General features: G+C 52.1%; 2 protein-coding genes across 8 annotated transcripts in view; one reads left to right on the forward strand and one right to left on the reverse strand.

Moving 5' to 3' along the window:
- The window catches only part of Ddx31 (DEAD-box helicase 31), a 66,161-nt gene extending 52,962 nt beyond the window's left edge, over window positions 1–13,199 (forward strand). For 3 of the 6 annotated variants that reach the window (XM_074052929.1, XM_074052930.1, XM_074052932.1), the window contains one exon: window positions 11,777–13,199. In XM_074052929.1, coding sequence (XP_073909030.1) covers window positions 11,777–11,927 — 151 coding nt within the window. In that variant the 3' untranslated portion in view covers window positions 11,928–13,199. The other 3 variants (XM_074052934.1, XM_074052933.1, XM_074052931.1) reach the window with 3 other exon arrangements.
- A 3,690-nt stretch (window positions 13,200–16,889) lies between these two features.
- On the reverse strand, window positions 16,890–23,378 carry Barhl1 (BarH like homeobox 1). 2 transcript variants are annotated; one of them, XM_020187509.2, is made up of 3 exons: window positions 22,913–23,378; window positions 18,687–18,909; window positions 16,890–17,184 (listed from the first exon to the last, which is right to left on the reverse strand). In XM_020187509.2, exons 1-3 carry the CDS (start codon window positions 23,376–23,378, stop codon window positions 16,890–16,892), a joined length of 984 nt encoding a protein of 327 aa, XP_020043098.1. The 2 variants fall into 2 exon arrangements, with proteins under 2 accessions (XP_020043098.1, XP_073908723.1); XM_074052622.1 differs by lacking the exon at window positions 22,913–23,378 and adding an exon at window positions 19,949–19,990 and having other exon boundaries at window positions 18,687–18,904.
- Window positions 23,379–26,532: the final 3,154 nt, after the last annotated feature.

The raw sequence follows: 26,532 nt of genomic DNA on the forward strand, positions 1-26,532 counted from the left end.
GCCGGCTCTTCAGGCCTGCCCAGGGCCTGGGAAGCAAAGCAAGAGGCAGCCAGGCCGGAGGGGCGTGGAGGCAGCATTGTCCTTACCTTGAGAAGCCACTAGGGAGAGCGCGACTGCCGTCTCCTGCCTCAGCTGACCCTGGCCAGCAGATGGGCACCAAGACCACTGCACCCCTGTGAGCGGGGGATTTAACGGGGCTTTATCCAGGGAAGAATGGGCTGATTAGCCGATAAAGAGCATGTTAGATAGTATGGGGCAGCCTTTGATGTCTGGCTGGCGCAGCAGGGAGCCCGGCAGTGAGTGACAGCAGTGTGTCACAGGATTACTCCACCGTGACAGTGCCGCTCTCTGTTCTTGCCATGTCACCACTCTGTTACAGCTACTTTTCTGTTGCTGTGCCCTTCTTCTGAAGGCATTTCTCCCCACAGTCCTCCCTCCCCCATCTTGCTAACGCAGACTGGCACCCGAGGAGACGGTAGGTACCTTTTTGTATTTGGGGAGATCTTGTCACTTCTAGAGGAGGAATGACTTTGCAGCTAATCTGCACATGGACCGTATAATTGTGACCAGGGTGAACACAGAGAAAACCTGACAGATTGTCCACACCTCAGTCAGGACTCAAGCAAATGCCAGTTGCTACTTTTTGAGGACTGGAAAGAAAAGTCCATTAAACCCCACAAGCTGTGGAGAGCTGTGTCATGAACACAATTATTGTTTGGAGCTAAAATGTCTCCCCTGAAATCCGTCTGTCAAGAAAGAGAACAGGTTCCTTATGTTTTATGTGGGTGAATAAAACAGTAGCACGAAATCCTCTGGACTCCTCTGCTTTCTGGCTGTGGTGTTTATGCCATAGTAATTATATATGTTGCGCAGGCCTGCCGTAGCTGCAATCCACATCATCAGGCCCTGGTCCCCCATCGTCCTCACCCCACAAGTTCAGAGGTGTTTTTTGTTTTTTTTTTTTTATGGTAGCATATATAAATTGTATTTTTTTTTTCATTTTTCTTTTATTATTCATATGTGCATACAAGGCTTGGTTCATTTCTCCCCACTGCCCCCACCCCCTCCCTTACCACCCACTCCGCCCCCTCCCGCTCCCCCCCTCAATACCCCGCAGAAACTAAGTTCAGAGGTGTGGAGTGTGAGTCAGGAGCAGGGTAATTAGGCATTTCCAGGCAGTGCTAAAGGGAATTTCATCTTTTGTATTGCCTTGATCTGCTTACTTGACCACTTTTCAGAACAAGGAAGTACATAGTTAAAGTCTCCAAATGGGATCTTAACAACCAGGCCTCTGTCGGCTTTCCAGTCTTCAGTTCTGAAAGGGAACAATAAATGTCTTCCCTCTGCATGTAGAAATACAGTCATAGTCACAAACCCTTTTCTGACACCTACACACAAACCTGCCAAGACAACACCCACCCCAAACACCTACATGTACATGTACACAGGTAGTTTGCTGCTGTTGGTAAAATATTGAATGGCCCCTTAGCAACATCCATCACAAAAACGGATTTTCCTTCCACGAATTGCAGTTATTTTAAAGCTGTGGAGATTCAGCAGTTCCTGAGAAGCAAAAGTAGCAACATATTTCTCCAAAACCACCGTCTTTCCAGGAGCCACGAAAATCCACCACTGTCTGCCATTCGAGGGCAGAGTTGGGCTGTTGGCCAGGGTGTCTTTCCAAGCAGGTGCACACACAAGTGGAAAGTGAGCAGGGAAGCTCTGGAGGACCACATTTCTCTTATCTATGACCCATATTGTAGGAAGAACTTCCAGAATGTAGAAATTAATGTGTCTTTGATTTCAGTGTTCCTGTCATGACATGGAAAGGCGAGTCTGTAGCTTTTAAACCACCCTGTCTCGTGTAGATTATTTGCTGTACCACAGCACTGCTCTCCCCTGACAGACAATTTAGTTTATAGCTGCTAGAGATGGTTTCTCCCTACCTTCCGTGTCTGTACGTTTTGTTGTCTATCAGGATAGGACATTATCAGAATCTACTCATTTTGTCCTCCATTCTGAGCTCCCTTCCTTTTAAAATTAATAGAGGAACAGCAGTCTCAGTTGTTCTTAAAAGAAATAGTTTTATTTGTGTAAATTTTCTCAAACCATCCTTGCCAAAATGTTGCCTGGCAGTTCCTGGTTTTATGAGATAAAGGTAGACAGTCTAGAATTGGTACCTCCTTTCCCTTAGTACTTCCTAAGTGTGGCTGTGCTCAGTCAGCTGTAGCCAGGGAGACAAGCTTGCTCAGGGCTGGTCCCACAGCAGAACCACTGCACACCCTGGGGCTTGCTTGCCCAGCACTGCAGGGCATTTTCTTAACTCTGCTTTCAAAGTCTGAGAATCTTTTTTTTCCTAAAATAAGAAAACGTCCTTATGGAAAGCACACGTCAGCCACCCCTTCTTTGTAAACCGGATGTGTGTTGGCAGGCTTTGCTTGACCACTGAAGCTCAAATTGAAGATCTTGCAAAGCTCCTGTTTTTGGTGTTTTTCATCATTGAAGGCCTTTGCTGTGTCGCTCTGATTCCCACCCTCCCTCACTCAGTCATTGTAAATAACTACGAAGCGTTCACTGAATGGAGTTAGTGCTCCAGCTTGAGAAGTTTGTTCCATTAGCTCTCTTCTTGCCCTCCCCTTCTTAAATCCAGCTGTCAGAGCATCACTGTGATGAAGTGAGGGTTGATGCCTGCAGACATCTGGATTCAACACTGAGCCACTTAGGTTCTGTATGCCTTTGGACAGGTAGCTCAGCCTTTCTGTGCTTCAGTTTCCTTGCCTCTCGAAGGTGGGTACTTGGGCCTCACAGTGTCAGCCTGTGGATTAAACCAGGTGCTGAGTATGAAGCATCCACACAGTGTCTGGTGTGTGGTTTGACAATCGGGACAGCGACCCTGTGACTATGGCTTCCAGCATCCCGGGTGTCCCTGTCCCTGGACTGGGAGTGGTACAGTGTTAACCGCAACCCTTAAGCAGCCTTGAACTTGTCTTACCAGCAACAACCTTGAAAGCAGAACAGGTCCCTGGAAGACTAGCTGCAGCTGCATCTCCTTGTAAAGCAATACCTCATCATTAGGAGCAGCTTGCCTGCCAATTTTTACGTGGCATTTACAGTCTCCCTAATATCACTTAATTAGCTGAAGGCAAGGCTGGAATCTTGCCCACTGTGAAAGTATTCTCGATTTTGCAAAAAACAGATTGGCCAAATGTGAGATCGGAGGCTGGACACACTATTTGAAAACAAGAGGTTTTCCCTGAGCAAGTCTGCTGCACCTGAGTCAGTTTCTGTCTTGGTACCCACAGCAATTGGTGCTGCTGGTGCTTTGGGCCTCCTTGACTCCTCTTCCCTTAGTTTCCCAAACCCTGTCTTCATAAGGAGCAGCTCTATGGCCCCTTCACTTCAGCTGAACTCCTGCGCAGTCCCCTCAGGCCATTGCTGCACAGGCCACCTTTCACCCTGTCTGGCCCTGGCTTAGAGCTTTTCGGTGACATCTATCTCTGTAGCAACTGAAACAGACCATACTACCCACTTTCCTACAAGGTCTGTATGGCCTGGCCTCTGCAGACCTTTCAGCATCACCTGATGCCCCAACCCATGGTCTCCTCTGGGCATTTGCCTGGACACCTCCCTCCCCCGCCCCCGGTCCTAAGGAAGTCTTCTCTGACCTGCCCCAGCAGACACCCGACACCTTGTCCTCACTTGTAATGCCATGGTGGCAGTGTTGTCTGCATGTGTGATTAGTGTCTACCTCTTCTCAAGGGTACCTCAGACCAGAAACCCTGTCTGCCTTTTGTTCATTGTATCAGGCACACAATAGGTGCTCAGGAATTATTTTTTTAATAGATGAGTGGAAACTGGGAGTATTTTTTAATTCTGAGAGGACTTGCCTAAAAGAAAAGGGAAAAAGAATTGTTCTGATGTGAAAGAGACATAAATCTTTCTTTAGTACTTTGTGAATCCTGAAGACAACAAACCCTGCCTGGTGGCGACATCATCTTTTAGCACCCTGTTTGCCATTTGGCAGTCTGTCTGTCCTGAGAACAAGGTGCAGCTGGATCTCCTCTGAATTCCAGAGGCCCTGGGGTGCTCAGGCTATTTGTTGCGGGAGTATATTTGTTGGTCACCAAGCTCACCATGTGTTCACGGGCCCCTCCAAATGGGCTCTTGTGTGGGGGTATGCTTCAGTGAGGGTTTTCCCCATCCTCTCAGCAAACCCTGTGCAATCCAGCTTAACTTCCCTTCTCTCAGTGGTCAGGTACTGTATGCCGTGCTTTTCTGGGCTCTGGTCTGATTACACCTCTGCACATGCAGCCTTTTACATTTAGCCTTTTGCTTCTACCACTATGTTTTTTCCATCCAGCATCATGCAATCACCAGCTTTCTGCCTCCTGAGGAGCAGACACACCCCACCCTGCCCGGCTAATGAGGTGATGAGAGGGATTTCACAGTGACTGTTAGCATCCGCCACACCTGGTCACCCACAGACAGCGGGAGCCAGAGGACTGGCCTTCCGTCACAGTCGGGGCCCAGCCAGCCTCTCCTGGGAAGACGCTGGAGACAGTGGCGTTGCTGCTGGATCATCCAAGCTCTGGAATTAGAAGAGGCCGCTGGCCCAGCACCCCAGCAGACACCAGATGAGGCTGCATGCAGCAGGATAGTGGCTGCTCCTCACTAGAGCGATCCTGCTCTGGCTCAGCTGGTTTCTAGAGTTGAAGAAGTCGAGGAGCACGAGGTCCTCCCCCCCCACACACACAGTTCAGCGTTCATTGCTTTAAGCCCTTCCTGACGAGGGCTCACTGGTCTGTCTAATCGCCCAATTCCCATTGAGCGCCTTCCTGCAGTCAGGTGCATACCCAGCCCTCCACCGTCTTCTCTTGAGGTCGGAGCCTTTTCATCTGGTGATGGCCTGGATAAAATGACTGTAGGTCTTTTAGAAACATCATCTTCATTCGTTCTGGTGTTGATGTTTTAACTTGATAACAGTCAAGAAGAGAGATTCAGAACCAGCATCTCAAAGTGACAGCATGCCACACTCTTGGTATATGAGATTTCAGTTCTTTGATGGCAGGGGTGACATTTCTTGAGGGCTTATGTGTGTCCTCTGCTGAGCTGAGCCCCTCATGCATATTATCCACAGGGACTTACCAGGTCACTGGGGCTTACACGCTTACCCACTCACCTTGTGGGGAGCTGCTGGCTTTGGGGATCGGTATTGAGCTAAATAACAAGTATACAAACCCTCTTACGGGTATTATTTTGTGTGAGCAAATTATTCTTTGTGTAATCAGAGAAATGGACTTAGAACAGGAGACATTTTGGTTGCATATATGGAAGAATTGGGTTTCACACCAATTAGTGAAGCCTGGGGGGTTGTGCCGTTCTCTGCCTGGTAGGGCAGCTGTCAGCAGATCTGTGGGAAGAGACACCTGTGGGTAAGGTCTGGATCTTGTGCTGTCAGTTTCCTCCCAGTGAAGAAGCAGAAGGGTGCAGTGCATGAAGCCTGCACAACTTTAGAGTTGGGCCTCCCTGAGTCTGATCTCATCCCTAGCACTTTGCAACAGCCTACCTGTAAAGTGGGGAGTACCAAATGTCACGGAGAGTATGGGGAAAGATATATGGCTTCTGTGCCATTAGAGTGGGTGTCCATTGAGTAAAGGCTCTTTCCTCTGCCTCATCCCACTGCCTCTCTGTGGCCCATACACAGAAAACGAGAACTTAGCATAGCCTTCTCCATACTACCGCCCTGGCCTGGCCCCCGTCTCCCTGGAGGTGTGTTACTTGTTAGAGCTCCCCAAAATAAGCCAGAATTAGCCACTTTCATTTTCTACCCTTTGTTCTCACTTCCACTGTTTGGTTTCTGTGAGATTCAAACATAGAAGTATAAGGTGTTGCTAATGGTTGAACCAACCCCGGTCCACTTGATAATGTGCCAGACATCCGTGATGGGCCCTTACTTCTTCCTTCCACCTGCTCTCCCACACCACTGCTCATGCTCATGGCTGGTGCTTAGTCCTTTTGTAAGTGAATAAACTGGGACCCATTCAGAAGAGGCCACACTGGTGTGCTCACCTGAGGCCAGCCTCCACCTCTACCACAGATGACTTATTTCGTCCTCCCTATACTGAATGTCCATGGACACCAGATAGCAAATGGCCCCTAAATGCTCATGGCCTGCACTCCTGGCATTGAGCCCTTCTCTGGCCCAGGACTCAGCGTTCTTTTCTGCTCTTCACTGCATCTTGCTGTTTAGTTAAAACCAAGCTCATCAGTCTGTCTGTAACCATAGAACCACACCAAAGACTTCTGCTGTCATGTCCACCATTGCAGCAGGAGTAACCTAGGATAGAGTGTCTTCTGAGCCCTGGTAGTTTGACAGAGCAAGACTCAGTTGGATCCTAAGAAATCACAGATGTCCCTAAGGTGGCTGGCCTGCCAGCAAACATCACTGCTGAAGCAGAAGCCCAAGTTAAGAGTCTGGACAAGGTTTCTTTCCCTTCAGTGATGGTGAAAGGTTGGGCAGCGCGCTCCACTTCAGTAGGCAAGATGCTGGAGCCACACTCGCTGCACTAGGGGCTGCTGTCAGATTGTCTCGGGGGTGGTGAGCTTGCTATCCTTACTGTCATCTGAGAGCCACCAGTAAGGCATGCGCCAAGAAACATATAGTCAGCCCAGAGCCGTCTGAGGTCATCACTACCCTGGGATTCCTCAGAACCCAGGCTTTCCTTTCAGTGTGGGGACCACCTCCTGGGCCAAGTCCTTCAGGCCTTGCATTGTTTGCTAACAAGCAGAGTTCTCCAGATTAGAAAGATGTTTCCTCTGTCTTGTCAGTCCGTCTTAATTATGCTGCAAGAGAAAAAGCCTCACAAAATCAAGCTAACTGAAAGCCAGAAGGCAAAGGAGGTCTTCAGTAAGTAGAAATGAAAAGACTGAGATTTTTGGCATAGGGCAGAATTCTTCCATTTGCTTATCTCTCTTTCTAATTATAAGAGGAATACATGCTCATTGTAAAAATTGGGACATAGAAACCTAAAAGTTACCCATAATCCCTCAGTCCAAATTAGCTTTGGTTATATTTATATCACTTCAGACTTTCTCTGCAGTATTGTACATACAGGAATTTAAAAATTTTCTCTATGATAGGCCATCATACGGTCTAAATTGAGATTGGGGAGCCATCTGCTTTTTTCATTTAAGTTGAATCTTTGAAGACACACTTTTAAGTCCTCAAGTCTTTAATCCTTCAAAGTCTTTGAGGTTTGAGATCATACGGACATTGTTCTTACACTAAAAATGTTTTGTGCAAGGAGCCTGCTCCTAATTTAAAACATCACAGCAGAGTGGCCATGTGCACAGGTTAGGAGGCCAGGCTTCCTGGGTTCAGACGCCTCGCTCCTGGACATGCTGCATAACCTCTCTGCCTCAGATGCTTCCCCAGCAAAGTGGGAGTGAGTTCCTGTTTCAGAGGGTTGAGTGCCTTACACAGTCCCTGCAGCGCACTAAGTGCCCTGTAAGGGTTAGTGACGGTCATTAAAATCACACAGCCAGTTGCAGTCGCGTTGATCTGATCTGTTTTATACATAGTTAAGTCCATTAAGAACCCATGTAACTGGTATTTTCTTCAAGTTTCATTATTTATTAGGTAGACCCCATTATCATTAATACCATTTGCCCTTTAAGCATAGCGTAAGAAGTAAAGAAGCATCCAGGAGGAGTGCTTCACATCTCTGGGGAAGATTTATTGTTCAGTGACTCATGGATAACTGAGTGATTCTCAGGAAGAAATAGTTAAGTTCTCCACGATACCATAAGCTAACATAAAATGGAGATGGAATTAAAACAGTAGCCAACTGACAGAAAAAATACTTGAATATTTTTTAGATTATAGGGCAAAGACTTTTCTAAGCATGACTCTAAAGCCATAAAACGTAAAATAGTGATAGACTTAAGACGCGTAAATGAAAACTCTGAAATCCTGTCCTATAAAAGTATGCCATTAGCAACCTCTGTTAGAACAGTCTTTTATCTGGGAAGGTCCTTCTATGAATTTGTGATAAAGTTGAGAGAAGGCCCTGCAATCTCTTCTCCAGTGGTCAGCATTGCAGGCATATTGACTTACTAATTAGGCTATGATTTTACCTTATTAGCAGTGTAAGTGGCATCTGCCTGTCCTGCTGAGTAATCCTGCCTGGTGACAAGGGGTGGTCTTCAGCCTTCACTGCACGGGAGTTCCCCATGGTTAGATCAACTGATCTGTTGCTTGGTAACCACAGGATTACCATGGCGGATGCTCAGGAAGCCCAACTGAGAGGCCTGAGTATCTGGAGGGCAAAGAGGGCAAGGGAATTGAGATAACTGCAGCTTGGCAAAAGAAGGCAAGAGTGCCCATCGCGTGCTCAGGTTTAAAATGGTTCGACTTCCCACCTGTGCTTTACCTTTTCAGCTTTGCACCTTAGAACATAGGAGAAGAGAATGGGAATGGGAGCTGGCCATGGGAGAAGTGACTGTTGTGACAGCAGGTGAGACCCTGAGGTTCTCCTGCCTCAGAGGGATCTGGTTCTGGAAATCGTGGAACCACAGGCATGCTGAGTTAGTAGACTGCTGGGTTTGCATCCCAAGTCAAAAGCACACTGGCTAGAATAAAAGGATGAGATAGCTAGGAGGTGTGGCAGTCATAAGTGAGGGCCAGCAGGACCATCTCCAAGACATCCTTTCTCCCTACCCCACCCCACATCCAGGACCAAACCCAGAACCTCACCTGTGCTATGCACCCTTTTTTTTTTTTTTTTTTTTTTTTTGAGGTACTGGGGCTTAAACTCAGGAGATTCACCTTGAGCCACTCCACCAGCCCTATTGTGAAGGGCTTTTTGAGATAGGGTCTTGCAAACTTTTTGCCTGGGCTGGCTTTGAACTGCAGTCTTCCTGATCTCTGTCTCCTGAGTCTCTAGGATTACAGGTGTGAACATGCACTGTAACACTAAGCTTCCCTTGTCCCCAAGACATGCTTTCTAGGACCCGAAGGTCCTTAGTGAATATTCCTATTCTATGGCTTGACATACCCACCAGAGCTTGCCTTCCTCTGCCCTAGACCCAGCTGTGTTTGCCTGTGAAGGGACGGGCCTTGAGGAACTGGAAGGGGCTCTGGTGGGGTGTGCAGAGCTGTTTCCCTGTGCACTCAGGAGCTGTGTACATTGGTGTTGCCTTCTGAGCCCTGTCCTGGGCTCTTCCTGGTGGACTGAGGCATTTGGGTAGTGGGTAGTGCCTGCACGCCTTCAGCTGAATGCTTCCACAGCCTGCATGGGTCTTTAGGCAGTTAGTATATCAGTCACCCAGATGGGACTCTGCTTTAGCAGTGCAGGGTGATCACTGAAGCGCTTGAGTTATGCTGGGGAGAATATTGTGACTGAAATTCTGCATATTTTGAAACTCAGGTTGTTACATTTAAAATGATACACATTGTGAGTACCTGACTTCAAACAAGAGGGAAGAAAAAGCATTCCTTCCTGTCAGAACCTTTTCAGTCCGTCTGTCATGTGACCTGCCTAAAATAAACTGCAAGCACAAGAAGTGGCAAGCAGGGGCTCCCAGTAGCAGGGACACCGTGTGCACAGTCCACATGGGTGGGCATCAGGGTCAGGATTCACTGCTTGTTAGGAAGTAGGGGACACAATCAGAAAAGCCATGGCCCAGCTTGAGGGTCCCAACAGTCCGTGCTGGCTCCCATGTGGTCCCCAGTTTCCTCATGTTGTAACTAATCACAATCCACGTGCTAGGCGTCTGCTAACACTTTGTGTGTCATTCATCCAATCCTGGAGCCTTAGGAGCTCCATTCTCAGTGTGTCCCCATTTTTCAGATGAGGAAAATAAGGCACAGAGCCCAACTCACTTATTTTTTGTCATTTAGATAGTGAGTAACAGGCCTGGTTCCGACCCTAGCCCTCCTCCCCTCCTAGCCAGGTGACTCTTCATTCCACTGAAGCAGTCCCATGAGACCACAAAGGACTCCTGTGTCATTGTGCTCATGCCCACTCCTGGTCCAGCTGGGCCTTCCCATCATTCCTGACCCCGCAAGTGGGACGATCACAGGCCGAGTCCACTGGACCTATGTTTGCAACTTGGCTTAGGCACTTAACTAGCTACACGGTCTCCAAGTTACCCTCCTCAATCTTACTGTCCTTGCTGTAAATTGAGGATAATAATGGTACCTACTTCATTGATTGAGGGTTATAGGAAAAATGCATGTAAATCATTTTGCACAGAACCCAGAAAGCACTTCCTGTGTATTCCTAGTCTTGTTGAATTCCTTCCGCAGCATATCTGTACCATAAAACCTTGCCCTAAGTGTTGTATCCTAATTATACCCATGCCTGAAATCTGATTCATCCCTGGCAAAGGTGACTGTCTGTATTCTTTGTGTTACAACAGAAAACACTATGACTGTGACCTTGTCCTCTGGATAGGATTATAAACAGATACGATTGCTTCAAATTTGTCATCCTGGGATTCTATAAGCTTCCATTACCAGGTTAATAGCACGGGCTAGTCTTATTCCTAATTCTTTGGTCTTAGGAGTTATGTTTATTGTCACCACAGCTTCAGTCGGGTTTCTTCTCTGATTATTGTAGCAAAGAAAATGCTGCAAGTAGAGTATAGAGTGTGGTAACTGCCTTTGTAATGCCTCCACAACACCATTGGCCATTTGGCTGGTTGAGGACTTGCCACCAAAACAGCATGTTCCTTTTTCCATAAGAAACATTTTATTCTTGAGTTTCATCAACATTCTTCTGTGTATAACTGAACTTCTACACATTTCCCCCTCTTGCCTTCTGATCAAGTGGTTAGCCTGCTTTCTTTCCAGAACAGCATCCAAACATCAGCATCACTGAAGTGGACTTCCCCCTTAGGTGTCTTTCATGTTAACCAGAGCAGCGAACCACCTCCCTCCAGCACCCCAGTCTGTGTGACCATGGAGCGGCTGGCCTGAGCCTCTGCTGCACCTGGGGCTTGGCTTATGCAGAGTCAGAAGCATTTTTAAGAATCTCTTTGCTGAGTACCAGTGGCTCATTCCTGTAATCCTAGCTACATGGGAGGCAGAAATCAAGAGGATCAAGGTTTGAAGCCAGCCTGGGCAAATAGTTCATGAGACCCTATTTTGAAAATAGCCAACACAAAAAAGGGCTGATGGAGTGGCTCAAGGGGTAGAGTGCCTGCCTAGCAAACGTGAGGCATTGAGTTCAAACGCCAGTACTACCAAAAAAAAAAAAAAAAAAATCTCTTTAGTGAGTGCTGCAGCACTTTTCAGACACCCTGCCTTCGCTGTTGGCCTAGCAAGGTGTATGGCCTGGCCTGCAGTCCCGAGGCCCTGTGTGTGGGAAGGAGGTCTCTGGGAACGCCACGGAGTCTCATTGCTTCTCATTGTCGGGTCTTAGGGTGGGCTTTTCCCATCCCATCCTTTGGCAAGCTGCTGCATCATATACCTCATTTGCCATCAGAGTATAATGGTGTAGGGTGCTTTTTTTTTTTTTCCATAAATACAACACAGAACAAAGCTTCACTTTTAAAAATGCCATGATATTTTGCCACCGTTATGAAAATCTGTCAGTGCTGTATCTAATCTTCTGGTGCACAGAATATCAAAACAAGAGCTATTGAAAGGATTGCTCTCTGTTAATACAAAAATGTCAGCTTCCCAGTCTCAGCCAGCTCCCGGCAGCCTCTTTCCAAATGGGAAAGGGAAAAATACTAAAGTTTCTTCCCGTCTGCTGTTTCTGTTCCTCAGGCCTGACCTCCAGAAGAAGACCCAGAACAAACACTACCTCACTGAAGTTCTACTCTCCGAATACTCAAGTGGGCTGGAGGCTGGCGCCAGGGTCAGAAAGCAAGGCAAACAGGAGGGCCAGCAGTCAGTGCCCAGTGAGCCGGGGCCGTGAGAAAAAGAAAACTGCTCCCCACAACCAGAACCACGCAGAAAGGCCAACTGAGAAATAGCAAAGCCTCTCAGAAAGTTTTTTAATCTCTCTGCAAGAGGACTGGGTCTGGAAGTGATGTCCTGTTCTTGTCAGAGGAGCCTTCTAAAAATCACTGTGGCACCTCTCCCTGAATACTCAGTCGCCAAGGCTCACAAGAGCCGCAGACAGCCCTTACCTGTCATAGGAGGAGCCCTGACACCAGCTGGCACAGACAAGGTGTTTTGTACTACTCCACCAGTGACAGTCACCCACCTTCACGAGTGCCTTTTGCCTTGGACCAGACTCTGTCTGGTGGGTCAGCCTGGATGGGTTCAGGTCCTGCCCTGCAGCAGGTTCTGAAGAATGGCACAGGTGTCTGTGTGTTTTGGCATGAGTTTGTTAAAAACTCAAATTGAACTTGTACAAAGGAGAGAAAATATTTGTCAGATAATTGTTTTCTTGATGTACAACTGCTTTGTTACCAGGACCAAGAGAGTTTCCAGCCTGGGTCACAAATCCAGATGCGTTTCCAGGGGCAGACTGCTGCTTTTCCTCCGTAGATGATGTGACATCTTCACGTGTTGCTTCCCTTCTCGTGTCCACAGAAAACTTACTCTCTGAGGGCTAATTGATTTACTGGTGCCTTTTTATTGTTTGCCTTTGAAGTCAAAGGCACCAGCGCCTGAGCTTTTTCCCATCGAATCCCATCTTATCTTCAAGAAAGCTCGGTGGTCTTTGTGTTGTGACCTAGGCCCCAGCTGCGCCTCCTCCCATTGTGTTTTCTGAGAGATTTGAAAGAGGACCCCTGGAGCGAATTGATTTCTCAATAAATGTAAGATTTGGACACTATAGAGGGGCCCACAAGAGAAAGGGTTAAAAGCGTAGCACTGCTCTGCCTGGGCCCTGCCTCTGTTTTCTCTTTCTTTCCCCTGTGCAGTTCCTGTTTGGCCCTCCATGATTTTCCAAGTTCTAGGCAAAAGTGCCAAGGCACCACTTCAGTAGATATCCCCAGGTGTAGCCCTAGATCCCACAAATGGCCAGGAGAGAGGGGTGAGAGTTGGCAGGTTGAGGTTCTAGACTGAGGTCAACTAACACTCACACCAGAAAAAACTCCAGTGTGAACTCAGGTGTGATCCTCGAAGAACTGATAATCTGTGAGAGGAAGAACAGGAGCTTCTCTGAGTTGGCTCTCATACCAGTTAATAGAGACCCCATTGGTGAAATGTGAAGCAGTAATTAAAGAAAAAAAACAAATCTGTAGTTCATGCCACACTGACTTTCAGCAAACCTGCCACCCTTTTATTTCCATGCAGATGGCTCCCAAGTTTTAGATGGGAAAAGTAGGGATCAACTTTAAAGTCCAGCTGTGTGAAAAATGGGGTTAATACAGGGATTGCACAAAGGCTGAGTTGGCAGGGTTCTGCATTCCCTAGGGGGAACCAGACTGAAGTGTGTGACTGTAATTCCAAGACTGAAACTTACACACGGGGGTTGGGGGTACTTCACACCCCAGTACCACCAAGACACAAAAAGAAACTTACACATGTAACATGCCAACTTACAGTGAGAATGGCTTTCCAGAGATGCTGTCGTGTGCCTGCTTCTAAGTAAAATTAATAAACATGGATTTAGCAGATTAAGGGTTAATACTGGCTAAATTTAAATAATCAAAACATTATGGCTCTTGACAGATTCAGGTATCAGTTAAGCAAAGCTTTATCCTAAATCCACTGTATGGATTCTAATTTTGTGTGTGTTTTTAATCGAGCCCCTTTTTTCTAATTTACCAAACTCAACCATTTCTCTGTGACTTAAGCCTTATTGCCACATTAAAGTTCCGGAGAATGTGGACATTTACTGGGATGTTGTCACCCTAAAGCTCTTCCTCCAGCAGGCTTGTAGAGTGCTTTTTTAGAATCCAAAACATTCCTTGTTTGCCTGTGGTCTTTGGACGGGCCCTCTCACACTGAAGGACAGAGAGCCCTTGTAAGCGGCTGGGGCTGCTAGCGGGATGCAAGGCACCCTCCACTCACAGAAGCCCTGAGCCAAGCAAAGCCCAGTGATTTTTTTTTTTTTCCCCTCTCCCCTGAGGTGAAAGGAGGAGAGATGGAGGAAAGAGAAAGGGAATAAATGGAGCCTGACACGGAAACTGAAGGCTTTTCCACTGAGAAGTTGCCCTGCTTGACGAGGGTACTCAGCTGGCCTTGTTAAGTCACCTCCATGACCATTAAACATTATGTCTCAATCTACTCCTCCATAAGGAAGATTTAGAGCAAAGCCATCAGTGTGGGGACCGTGGAGCACCTTAAAAAGCGGCTCAGATTCCCAGTTCCCAGAAGCTTTGCAACTGAGAGCTAAGCTTTGGGGTGGAGATCGAACACTTAAACTTCCTTAGCCCCACACGCTATACCCCAGAGAGTGAGTGGACTGCTGGAGGAGCGGAGATGGCTTCTTGGCTCCTTCTATGTGGTCTGCTGGGGTCTCACTTTTGGTTTTTTTTTTTTTTTTGAAAGAGTTCACCCAGCCCCGAGGTTGGGAACACAGAAACCAATTTAGCCATCTAAGTGGATGAAAGCAGAAGCCCACCTCACTGCAAAGGTTGCGAAGTTACTATTACAGACTCGATGTGCAGGACGATTTAAAATACTGTAATTATAAACTTGTAGGGAAGTCTTGTTCTTCATTAACGTAAGAGATGAAATCGCCTCTGCGGTACAAGGACAATTACATAGCGGAGAATGTGTGTGTGGTTTACACTAGGCTGTGTAAATGTGAGGATGGTTGCTCCAGCCTACCTCCTCCACTTCCACAAATGAAAAGCACACCAGTGCAAGTTGTCCTTTGATAGATTTTTAATATGATTTTAAAGAGTTTTGTTTGGTCTCATTCTTATTCAATGAGATTAATTTAAAGCACTTATCCCCTGGGTTTAAGTCAATCCATGTAGGATTTGGGCAGGGTGTGTTGCTTGGGGGGTTTTGTTTGCAGGAGGCTATGAGAGACTCCTTTCCCACTTCATTAACCCTGAGTTGGGGACAGTCCCCCTCACCCCCCACCAAAGCCAGAGCTAGGGATTTACCAACCCCCATTCACATGCAAAAGAACTTGAAAGCCGAGGGGCTCCTTGACTTAATTAGCTGCTGTGCATTTTGCAAAATTAGAATAATACCCTCACCATCCCAGGAAAGAAAAGCTCAGGGGCGAGGGTGTCGGGGAGCGGGGGAGAACACAGCAGACCTGTGAGTCGTTTTGGGGGGTTAGGGTCTGAACACGCCCCCCTCCTCGCCCCCAAACCTCCACCACCCAATTCTCTCCCAGAGCTGCAGTCCTGCCAGAAAAGGGGGAGGGGGAGGGCGTCCTTGGCTCGAAAGCACCCGGACTTCCAGCCTTGGGCAGTGCCTCCGTCTGGGGGTCAGTGGGCTGCAGGTGGTGTGGGGGAGGGGAACACCTGCGCCCACTTCGCGGGACAGGGAATGGTCTCAGGAGGTGACCTTGGCCCTTTGAACGTGATCTGGAGGCCTGGAGTGTGGCTGGGGACTCAACCCCCCTCTGTCCCCTGAGATGGAGGGCCCACCAGCTGAGGCGGTGGGAAGGGACCGGCCGGGGGCCGGCGTCGGATCTGGCTGCCCTCTGGGTCTTATTTGCCCCTGACTCCCAGGGCGCGGGGAAGTGGGGAAGCGAGAGCACCGGTGACCCGCTGGGGTTCGCGGAGAGGGCGCGCGGGCTCCTAGCCGGCACCGGAGGCCTTGGCGCCCGCGAGCCGCAGAGCCGAGTGCGCCAGGGGTCGCGGGGCGGAGGAGGGTGGGGTGATGGGGGAGCAGCCTCGGAGTCCATCTGTCGGCCCCGCACCCGGCGGGCCGGTCACCAGCTGCCGGCGCCCTTGTCGCGGCCAGATGAGTCGGCTCAGCGAGGGCACCGCAGCCCGGCCCGCAGCCGAGGGAGGCCAGGCACTGACCCCCGCCCGCTCCAGTCACCGTCCCCGCCCCCAGGGTTGTGGGAGCCGCGAGGAAGCCGGTGGAGAGGAGGGGGAGGCGGCTCGCCTCATTGTAGAGATGGGAAGACTGAGGCCGGGCAGGGGAGAGTCCTGCCCAAGCCCTGCGAGTCCACTCGGGATCCGGTGCACACGACCTCCGCAAGGAAGGGAAGGGGGACAAAACTGTTTCCTTGCTGAGGATGGAAGGACACCGAGCCCCAGGAGGTTTTAGTTTTGGTTTTGGTTTTTCCGGAGGGGTGGGAGAGGGCCTGAGCCGGGACCGATGGACAGGAGCGCGGACAGGCGCCTCGTCATTTGTAAGAAGTTTATTTCCACATTTAAAAAAGAGGGAGAACCCAAGGGGCCTGGCTGCCCGCCCACGACCAGGATGGAGGTGAGGGTTGGGGGCACGGTGGGTGGGCAAGCCCCCAAGCCCCCTTCTTGCCCCACCCGGGGGCGGGGGAGGGCACAGGCCACAGACTCACTGATTCACGGACACGGTCACGGGCTCATGGGTCACGAATAAATAACTTCATATACACTTTGCACACGGTATGTACAGCTCGGCCGCAGGCCCAGGCGCTGGGAGGATGAAGGAGCCGGAATGGCAGCGCCGCACTCGTCTCCCACCCTACGCGACGTGCGGGCAGAAGCGCTGTCCACAGCTGGAGCACGGAGTGGGGTGGAGGGAGCGGATGGAGGGCGTCGCCCCAGCGGCTCGTGGGGAGGAAGGGGCGCCTAGGGGAGCCGGCGGAGCCTCAGAGGGAGGGTGGGAGGTGGCCGGGTCGCGTGTGTACACCCGGCGGGTGAGGTGGCTCTCGGATGAAACGGTCGTGAAGGAAGGTGGCTGGGGAGACGCAGTCCGGGTCCGGGCCTCAGTGGACTTGGCATCTGGTGGTTCGGGAGACACGGGGCTGGGCGCGCGTGGAGCCCCGCGCCCTCCGGCGGCGGGCGGGGCGGGGGCGCGCGCTTCACCGCGGCTGCGCGGCGCGCGGGAGGACGCCGGCCAGCGGGGGCAGCGGCGGGGGCGGCTCGCTGGCGCCCTGGAGTCCGTGGATGAGGATGCGGGGCACCAGAGGTCTCTGCAGCGCGGGCGGCGGTGCGCTGGGCCCGCGGTACAGGTAGAGCGCGGCGCCGGGGTCCAGGTTGGAAACGAGACTCTGCGGGTAGAAATAAGGCGACGGGAACATCCGCTGAAGCGCTGAGTAATTGCCTGCCTCCGCCAGCAGCTCCAGCCCGACGGCCGTCTGTCGCTTCCATTTAGTCCTAGGGACCGAAATAAACACGATCGGGGGTCAGGGCTGGGGCGCCCAGGGACCCCGACCCTCCCGAGTACGTGGCCTGGAGAGCCTGCAGGGAGGCCAAGAGGGGTCACACTAATTTGTTAATAAACAACGGAGTGACCGCTTCCTTTCGCTTGATCTTCCACTGACCTTCCGTGGCTACTGTCCCCGTTTTACAGATTAAAACACTGAGACCCCAAAGCTGGACTGCAACCTCACAAACCCGATACCGTTAGATCTGGGTGCTGGGACTCCCCCTGCTCACGAGACCCCTGGGAAGACCTAATGAAGGATGAGTTACCCAGGAGAGGGTGACAGAGATGGTGGGGGCCTGGCGGCAACCTAGGCAAACACTCGAAGGTAACCCCAGCGGTTTAGGCTCCGGCGAAGCCGGCAGTGGAGACGTAATCTGGAGTGGTTGCTGCAGAATGCACACACCTTGCCCCGTTCTGCCAGACAGCCAAACCCGCCCTTTTGGCCACACAGGTTTGAGGCCGGGGCAGCCGCCTGGCGCGGAAGTTAGGAGGCCTATGGCAGGGCAGGTTGACTGGGTTTAGGGGAAAGCCGTCCTTGGCTCACCTGCGGATGAAGGTGGGCAGGGGGGCCCTACGGAGGTGGGCTCAGCCACACCAGCCGGTTTCCCGTCCCTGAATTATTCATCATCATCATCATAATTGTGTAATTACTGCAAAGGGCCTTAATTATTGATGCCCAGAGCAGTAATCGGTATTTATTATTAATGGGACTACGCGTTCGGAGGCTTGTTTATGGAAGCACCATCGCAGCCTCCGCTAAGTAAATGTGGATGTGTGTGTCACTATTTGGGCCAAAGGTGTGTCTCATACTCTCCCCCCACGCACACCACACACAGAGTGATGTATCTAAATCCCATGTTCAGAGGGAGATTGGGAAACAGGTTTAAGCCCCAACACCAATCCCAGTTACTCTGTCCCAAAGGAGCGCGGATGAGGCCGGTTTGTCCCTGGGGATAAACCTCTGCATGGCTAGAAAAGATGGGAGGCTGGAAGAGCCAGCAAAAGCTCAGAGGCCCTGGCAGCAGCCCACCTGGTCTGGACAGGACACTATGGGGACTGGGACTCGCTACATCACCACTGGCAGTTTGTCCTTTCTAGAAAGACTTTCTGAAGATGGAGGCTGCCACCTCCTTCATGGCCTGGGGCTTCCACCAAGAGAGTTCAGAGGCCCTAAGACCCAGCCTGTTTTGATGGGGACTCCTGGAAGGCGGGGCTGCGGTACCTGTCCACCCATCTTGGATCCCAATCTAATGACAATTCTGTCCCTGATTGTGAGATTTTTCTGCAAGGTCTCTCCCCTCAGGGCCTCAGTTTCCCCACCTTTACAGAAAGGGAATGAGGGGAGTCTCAAGGGCCCTTCCTTAGTTCCAGGCTGCGGGCTCCCTACAGGAGCTGCAAGGGAAAAAAGAAGGGTCCCTCCCAGGCCCCCAGCGCGCAGCCAGGGCCTCACCTGCGGTTCTGGTACCAGGTCTTGACCTGCGTGTCCGTGAGGTTGAGCGAGGCGGCCAGCTCCATGCGGTCCTGCACGCTCAGGTACTTCTGCCGCTCGAAGCTGCGCTCCAGCTGCGCCAGCTGATGGTCGGTGAAGGCCGTGCGTGCCTTGCGTGGTTTTTTCAGGCGCACCGGGGGACTGTCCCGAGAGCTGGAGATCTCACGGTCGCCCTCCTCCTTCACTGCGGAGACACAGCGGCGCGTCAGGTCCCGCCTAGCCGCCCGCCGCCCCGCGCCCTCTGGTCCCAGCCACTCGACGGCCTGGCGGGGTGGATTCGTGTAAACGCGGCTCCCACCGCGGTGGCCTCGCAACTTTACCCAAGCGCTTATGGGGCCGCTGCTAGACCAACGGTGCCAGGACTTCTGTGTCCCCAGGAACAGGGCGTGAACCCCGATCGAAGGGGACAGCGTTGTGAAAGCCAGGGGACCGAGAGATGCTGGCAGCTCCAGGGAGAAAGAACCAAGCCGGAGAGAACGGAACCCGCCTTCTCTGTGGCGCGCGCCCCTGCTGCGCCTGTCCTCCCAGGAGAGATAAAAGGAGCCACAGCGGGGGAACCGCGGGGCGAGACTCGGGGTTTCTTGCAGGTGGGATCCGGGTCCCACCGAGATTCGCCCCGCCGGATTGGGGAAGGGAGGGAGCTGCAGGCTACAATCTGGTGAGATAACCCGAGTGGAAGGACAAACCCCTGATCACCCCGCAGCAATTAATTGTTCTGAAGAACGAATAATTGTGCCCACACCTCTCGGGGCCCCTGTGGGGACTCGAATCTGTAGAGACGGTTTCCCCGACACAGATAAGCTATGCGCGACCGAGGAGTAGCGGGGCGCCGGGATCCGCGGGCGCCGGGATCCGCGGGCGCCTATCATCTGGGGAAATACGAGTCGCTGGACGTGTTGGTCCCCAGTTTCCGCATCACCGAGGTCTGTGTTTCGTTGTCATTACATTGCCCAGTGTGGCTCCCATTACACCGCATGGGGATAGTATTTAGGGCCCTCGGTCTGGAGAACAGCACCGAGGTCCCAGCTCCTGAGGTCCAAGATTGGATCTGACTCTGGTGGTTTCTCTTTTCCCACTTTCGTTCAGAGTTGATTTACAGAAAACAGCGCACTTAGTGGAACAAGCCCACTGCTCTCCCTTCTTCTCCCCATAATGAGATTTTCTAACCAAACAGGCCACTTCTCCAAAATTGATGGTGTGGACTAGGACCTCCCCCCCACCACACACACACTTTTTTCTTTATTTTCTTTTATGGTGAGTTTCATTATGCCTGGAGTTTGCAGTGACAGGGTTCAGCTGAATGCGGGGTGATTTCTATCTGCAGGAAACAATAATCCGGTTAATTGAGCCACGAGGGAGTGAGGCTTTCCAGCCGGAAAGGCAGCCCTTCGCGGCAAGGATGGCACCGGGCTCCCGGTGCACCAAGGCAGCTTTTCTCACTTCCTCGGACAGTCCCTGTCCTGGGCTGGCCTCCGTGAGGCCTGGTGACCCACTGGAGATGGGGATGCGTTAGGATGAGGAGGAAAATGAGTTGTTTGGCAGGTGGAGAAAGTTTAGACACGTTCAAGGAAATGATTATCCAAACCTCAAACTTGATATTGCAAATCTTATCTTTTGACCTAGTTACCTGAACCATGTATGAAAATCCCCATTCGCTAAGAATAGGTCAGATACTGGGTTTTAAAAACTCCAGTGCCTCCTCAGTGCAGGCTGGAGCCTTTGGGGGCACACGCTTACCTGTCTGTCTCAGCCTCCCCTACAGGCTCCTCTTGTGGGTCTCCAGTGTCCAGACTTTGGTCTCAAAGCTGCATCTGAATGTCCGAACCTAAGGACCCTCCCTCCCTAGTTGGAGCAAAACACTAGTTTGGTTTCTCGAGGACTTTGGCTCCAGCCCCTCATTTTGCAGACTGCCTTACTTCAAAACCTGGTTTCAGCTTCGTTAAATATTATGTTTGAGAAGGCTTTCATGCTAGAAACTGGAGGGTGAGACTTGGCCTTTCCCCCATTCCCTCCTTGGAGAAAATGACTCAGCCGGCCTGAGTCATTTAAGCAGTGACTGGCTTAAATGCCCCCCACAGCTGGCTGGTTCCCTGTCTGCCTTTCCAGCAGGCTTCTTAACTCAGACTCTGAAAAGTTACCTCCTTGTTCCCGTGTTTGAGAACCCTTTCAGGCACGGCCTTGGCAGATCTTCCGCTCCCTTTTTCACTCCAGGGCTTTTGAGATGCAAAGGCGGCAGCGCCTTGGGGTGGAAGAGACCTAACCCCTCGGCTCCAGTCCTATTTAAGTGATATGTGGACAGCCGGCCCTCCCTGATCAGATATCATTGGAGAGGAAAATTGATATCCCAATTATCTTAAACGAAATGGAACCTCTCCTCAAAATCCTATTTAGGGGCAAAGACATAAAAGGAGGCAAAAACCAAGCTGTTTAATTCACACAGGGCTGGAGATTCTTGCCCCTCGCTCTAATCACAAAGCTAGGTGGTGATGGTGGTGTTTGCAAACTGTAATTAATAAGCCATGGTGCGATGGATGATATTTACATTGTGCCCCCCCTCCCCAACACACACACCTGTCTTTGTCCAAGGCAAGTTTTTTGTTGTTGTTTTGGTTTTGGGGTGGATTTTTTTTTTTCTTTTTCCTCCCTTAAGTGGGCCCCAAGAGAAATGTCTTTGCGCTAAGGGGCTTGCGTGTTCTGGCTCTCTTCCTGGGTGCACTAGCTCAACCTGCCTGTTTTCTACAAGATAGTAAGTCCAGACTGACTGAGGAGGTTTGACCATTTCCACAGAGGAAGTGGTAACATGGGGTGTGGAATAGGACTCCAGATAGGTTTCTGTTTGGAGTCAGGGTCTGTCCCCAGATGAATGCTTGGTTGGGAGGAGGTGTTAAATGAGTCTTCCTAAATTTTTTGTGAATGCTTCATACAAACAGAAGCTAAGAGATGCAGGCTCCCACGAAAACAACAAAATTGTCTTTATTGGGAAATGTTATCTCACGAAAAGGCTTCCAGGGATTAATTATAATAGTGAAAAAGCTTTGAGCAACCCCTCCAGCTCCTGATTCTCTGCTGTGTTGGGGACACAGAGATTTCCTCCTGAACTCTGCTACTCCTCCTCACCTTCTACCTCTTGGCTACTTGCTAGAAAGTGCCTCTGCCCTGACAGCTAGAGGAGAGGTAGTGGCTAAGGCTCCAAAATGAAAAATTAAGGAACATTTTCTTTCTCTCTTCCCTCCCCTCTTTCCTTGTTTCTTCTTTCCTCCCTCCTTTTTTCCCTCTTTCCTCTTAATCCTGATCTCAGCTCCTTGGTTAAGATGAAATGAAAAAGAACAACAATGAAAAGATTCATGGGGTGAAAAGGCAGGAGGAAGCAGAGCCTCAACCTGGGGGAAACAGGACTGATTACTCATGAATCCTCACACACAACCCAGAGTTTATTGCTCACACACTGAAAACTGAATTCAGTGAGAACGCTGTGTGGTGTGGGTCTTTCCCTCTTACCAGACCTCTGAACTGAACGTGCCAGCAGCCTGGCTGCTGTTTCTCCTTTGAAGCAAGCATTTCTTTTGCATGATTCACAGAGCCCAGACCACTCTGGGCCCAATGAGAGAGAAAGCTGTTTTCTCCTCTCATTTGGGAAATTCGGGGTAAAGGGCAGACAATTCTCACCATACTCAGAGCTCCAGCTAAAATTTTCCTGTCAGACTTCAGCTCCTAGAAAACTACACCCTTTGGTTCTCCTAATGGTTCTGAGTTCTCTTTTCAGAGAGCCACCAGCCTCAAAGGAACAGGCTCCTGCCCACCAGCACTGGTCCCCAGTGAAAGTTTTTAGAAAGTTGCTTTGTATGTCTAAGGACATACCACCCTGAACACGCCCGGTCTCGTCTGATCTCGGAAGCTAAGCAGGGTCTGGCCTGGTTAGTACTTGGAAGGGAGAAAGTTGCTTTGTGTGTTTGGGGGGGAATCTCTCCTCAGGCACACAACATCCCCCTCCCTACCCCCACTGTCTCACTGAACTCTTTGTTGCTCAAACGTACAATGCTTGGAGCCGGCTGAAAGGTTCAAACGAGGCCAGCTGCTCAGCCTGGACCCCGAAGGAGCTCCGAGATGAGCACGTGCATGTTTCTGAGTGTGTGCACTCAAGTTTTCCTAAATATACCACCCCCCAAGTTTCACCTCTGTTTTCTTACCTTTATACTCAGAGTCCGAGGAGGCGTTGCTGCCACTTTTGTCCAGCTTGTCTCTAAAGTCCTCCCCGGTCTTGGCTGAAAGGCGGCCCCCAGGCTCTGGGGCTGCAGGCTGCCCGCTGCTAGAATAGGGTGCGCAGGCCGCGAGTGGTTTGCAGTCGGCAAGGATGTCTCTGATCAGAAAGGAAGAGGTGACGGTGCGCGACTGGGCTGGGGCTGAGAGCTGCCCCTGTTGCAGGTGGGAGTCCAAACCTGGGCCAGATGCCCCACCAGGCCTCGGGGTGCCCGTCTCCAGACAGTCCCTTCCGGGCGAGGCTGGCGAGGAGCAGTCGCTGCTGCTCTCCGAGCGCGGACTCAGCTCCAGGGGTGAACGGCAGTCCCCAAGCAAGGGGTCCCCCTTGGGAAGGGCGGGGCTGCCCGCACGGTGGGAGAGAATGGAGTCGATCCCAAAGCCATTGGAGCCTTCCATAGCCAAGCTGCGACCTGTCCTCCCCAAAAGCTCCCCACCCACCCCCAACCCCAGCCACCGCTGCCCCTGCCCCTAGCTGCGGGCTGGCATGGGGAAGGCGGGCAGGGAGCCTGCGGGCACCTTGGATGGAGTTCAGCCTTGGGGGAGCCCGGGAGCTCTGGGCCAACCTCCTCTGCGCATTAGATCCAAAAGGGCTCAGAACGTCTTCTGCAGCATCGCGCCTAGCCGCTGAGCCGAGGGGGGGTGGTGGGAGTGTCAGGGAGGAATGGGAGGAGGGCGCGCCAAGTTGGGGAGAGCAAAAGGGGAGACGGACGGCCTGAGGGCCCCTTCCGCACAGAAGAAACGCGCAGATGTTGGAATCTAAATAAAGCACAGCTTTAAAAAAAAAAAATCCAAACCGCAGGTTTCCTCCAGGCAAGCGGTGGCCGAGGGCAGCGGGGTCAGCACCGCAGATAGCAGCGGGCCGGGCCGGGCCGCGCTACCAGCCGGCGGAGCGGAGCGCACCTGCAGGCGTCAGCACCGCGGAGAGCGGCGGCGGCCGGCGGCCCATGGCGCGCTGCACCTGCCGGGCCCGGGCGATGCTCCGTCCGCGCTCCGCCGCGCCAGGGCCGTCAGCACCGTGGACAGCGCCGCGCGGCTCCGCGGCAGCTCGCGCAGGTCCTCCCGCGCCGTCGCCGCCCCCCTCCTTTAAAAAATGAACTTGTGCCACTTTTACTTTGGGGCTCGGTATTTTTTTTTTGTTTCTCGCTCTCTCTTTTTTTTTCGTTGTGGGGCGTGTGTGTGCGTGTGTGCGTGTGTGTGTGTGCGTGTGTGTGTTTTTAAAGGGGACTCGCCCACGTGTCCCCGTAGCCATGACGCTGATTGGCTCCGGCCGATTTTGGCGATGATGTCACGGCTCCGCAAGCCGCTGCCCGATTCCTTTCCAGTTTGATTAAAAGAGACGCTGAATTAATTACAGCACAGACCCAACTGTTTACCGGCGGTTTCCGCGCGGTTTGCTTTCATTAGGCCGGTGATGAAGTCCCTAATGAGGGCGATTAGGCGAGGGGGGTCCGCGCTGGCGGGGAGGAGGGCCGAGCCCTGCTGCGCGGCCCCCGGGTTGGGATGTGAGGTTTTTTAAGCGTTCCCCTGACCGTTTCCCACGATCATGCAAGTTACCCATCTTCGGTTCTGTCGTAGATTTTTTTCCTCCTTCGCATTTTTCTTCCTCCCGCGACAGAAAGGTATCAAACCAGCGGAGAGGGAAGTGCGTGTGTTCCTGTGGGTGTAGAAAATCCCTTTCTTAGCGTGGGGAAGAAATGTGAATTCGTGTTGTTTCCGTTCAGTCCTAGATGTGTCCGTGTAGGACAATTTGCAATCCTCTCTTTCTGGCCTCTGGGTCCTGAGGGTCCTGGTGCGGGAGGGGAAGGCCTGCTGTCTCCCCTGGAAGTGACCCCAACGTTAGGAGAAACGCTGTGGTCCGAGGGAGGCAACGCAAGGGACAAAGAGGCAGGGACCTCCTCCCTCAGCCAGTGGCCTCCCCTGTGGAGCATGTCCTGGGGAGCTGGTGTTTTTGTCCCTTTGAACTGGACAGCTCAAGTTTCTAGCGAACGCAGACGTCTGCGAACCGCTTCTTGCTCAGCGCGGAGCGGGAGCGCGCTGGGGGACGAATTTTCAAGGCAGGGTTGAAAAGTTGGCCTTGTCCTTGCTAAAGACGCGCCACCGAGTTCCAGTTCCGCGCCTTTCCGGCGTCGGCCTCTGGTGGTGCCCGGGCCAGGGCCCCGGGATGGAGACGCGAGTCATGGAGGGAGCGGAGCTCGCGCGCCTGGACGCGGGGCCCCGACGAACCGAAGCGCCGTCCCCCGCCGCCCGCCCGAGCCCAGGCCGCCCACGCCGGCCCGGCGTCCGTCTCAGCGTCCGAGACCGCGGCGGAACCGTTAGGCTCCTGCAGTCCCCAAACCCGAGTCCTGGCCCGGGGCAGCCCCGCGAAGCCGGCCGAACGGACACTTTTTCCTCCCTCGGGCTGGGTCTGCGGTGGCCTCACGCCCGGCTCCCCGCGTCTCCCTCTGCGCCCGCCGGCAGATTGGAAGCGGCCCCGCCGCCGGCCGGGCTGGGGCGCGAGGACGGGCGGCTCCCCGGGGACGGTGGGGGGACGGTGGGGGGACGGAGGCCCGGCTCGGCTGCAAGCTGTCGGGGAGGCGGAGGGCGGGGGCCCTGGCCTTAGCGCGGTGGCCGCTGCGCTGGGTGCCTCCCGCCGCCACCGCGGTTCATTTCAGTTTGGTGGATGAGAGGGGGCCATAAATCAGCAAGAACGAGGGCTGCTCAGGCTCTTTCCAGCCAGCCCCTGCTCGGCCTCTCCCCCTGCTCCAGGCGTCTCTGGAGACCCCTCTTCCCTCCCCAGTGCCCACTCCTCTCCCGGCTTCACTCAGCCCGCGCCTGCATTCCCAAAGGACCCTCATCTGCTGGAGTACCCGAGGTCCCCACTTGGGTCGTTGGATATCCGGGGCCTGTTAACGTTGGTGATGCTCCTGGGCCAAGATCTGAGGACTCCAGGCCCAGGGAGAGAGTCCCAGACCTCTGTGGGATGGAGAGTCCCTGGCAGCCCCTGTCCGCAGCCAGACCAGCTGCAGCTATCAGCGCTGGGACTTTTCTTTGGCTTAGGTCTTAGGTTGGAGTGTAGATCCCCACCCCAGCGAAAGTGAAGCCCAAGCAGCTCCCAGATCAGAGCGAGAGTCAGGAGGGGAGGATCAAGTAGGAACGGTCTCTTCCTGGTGGAAAAGAACAGAGAGGGCCCAATCAACCTCTGGTCGCCCTAGCCCATCTCTCCATATTTAACAGGTCGTTAGCATTGAGTTATCGTTGTCTGTTATAGTATAAAACATGCTATGTGACTTATTTCGTTTGGAATTTACTCTAGGATTTAGTTCTCTCTCACTAACATGGTTTTATTCCTATTCTGGGATTTTCAGCCCCAAGGAGGTATCTCCTCCTTCCTCCACCATCTGGGTGGTTCTTGCCTCTCAGCCTGTCCACAGCCTGAGCGGTTTGTGTGTGCTCACCTGTACCCTTGCATAGCTGGAAGCAGCCCACGAACAGCATTTTACTAAGCATGCAGGTTATCTTGAATCCACCCCCTTGGTGAGGAAGCCTGATTGGTATGGAGGGTATCAGGACT

Source organism: Castor canadensis, chromosome 13, assembly GCF_047511655.1.
Source record: "Castor canadensis chromosome 13, mCasCan1.hap1v2, whole genome shotgun sequence".
Lineage (NCBI taxonomy): Eukaryota > Metazoa > Chordata > Mammalia > Rodentia > Castoridae > Castor > Castor canadensis.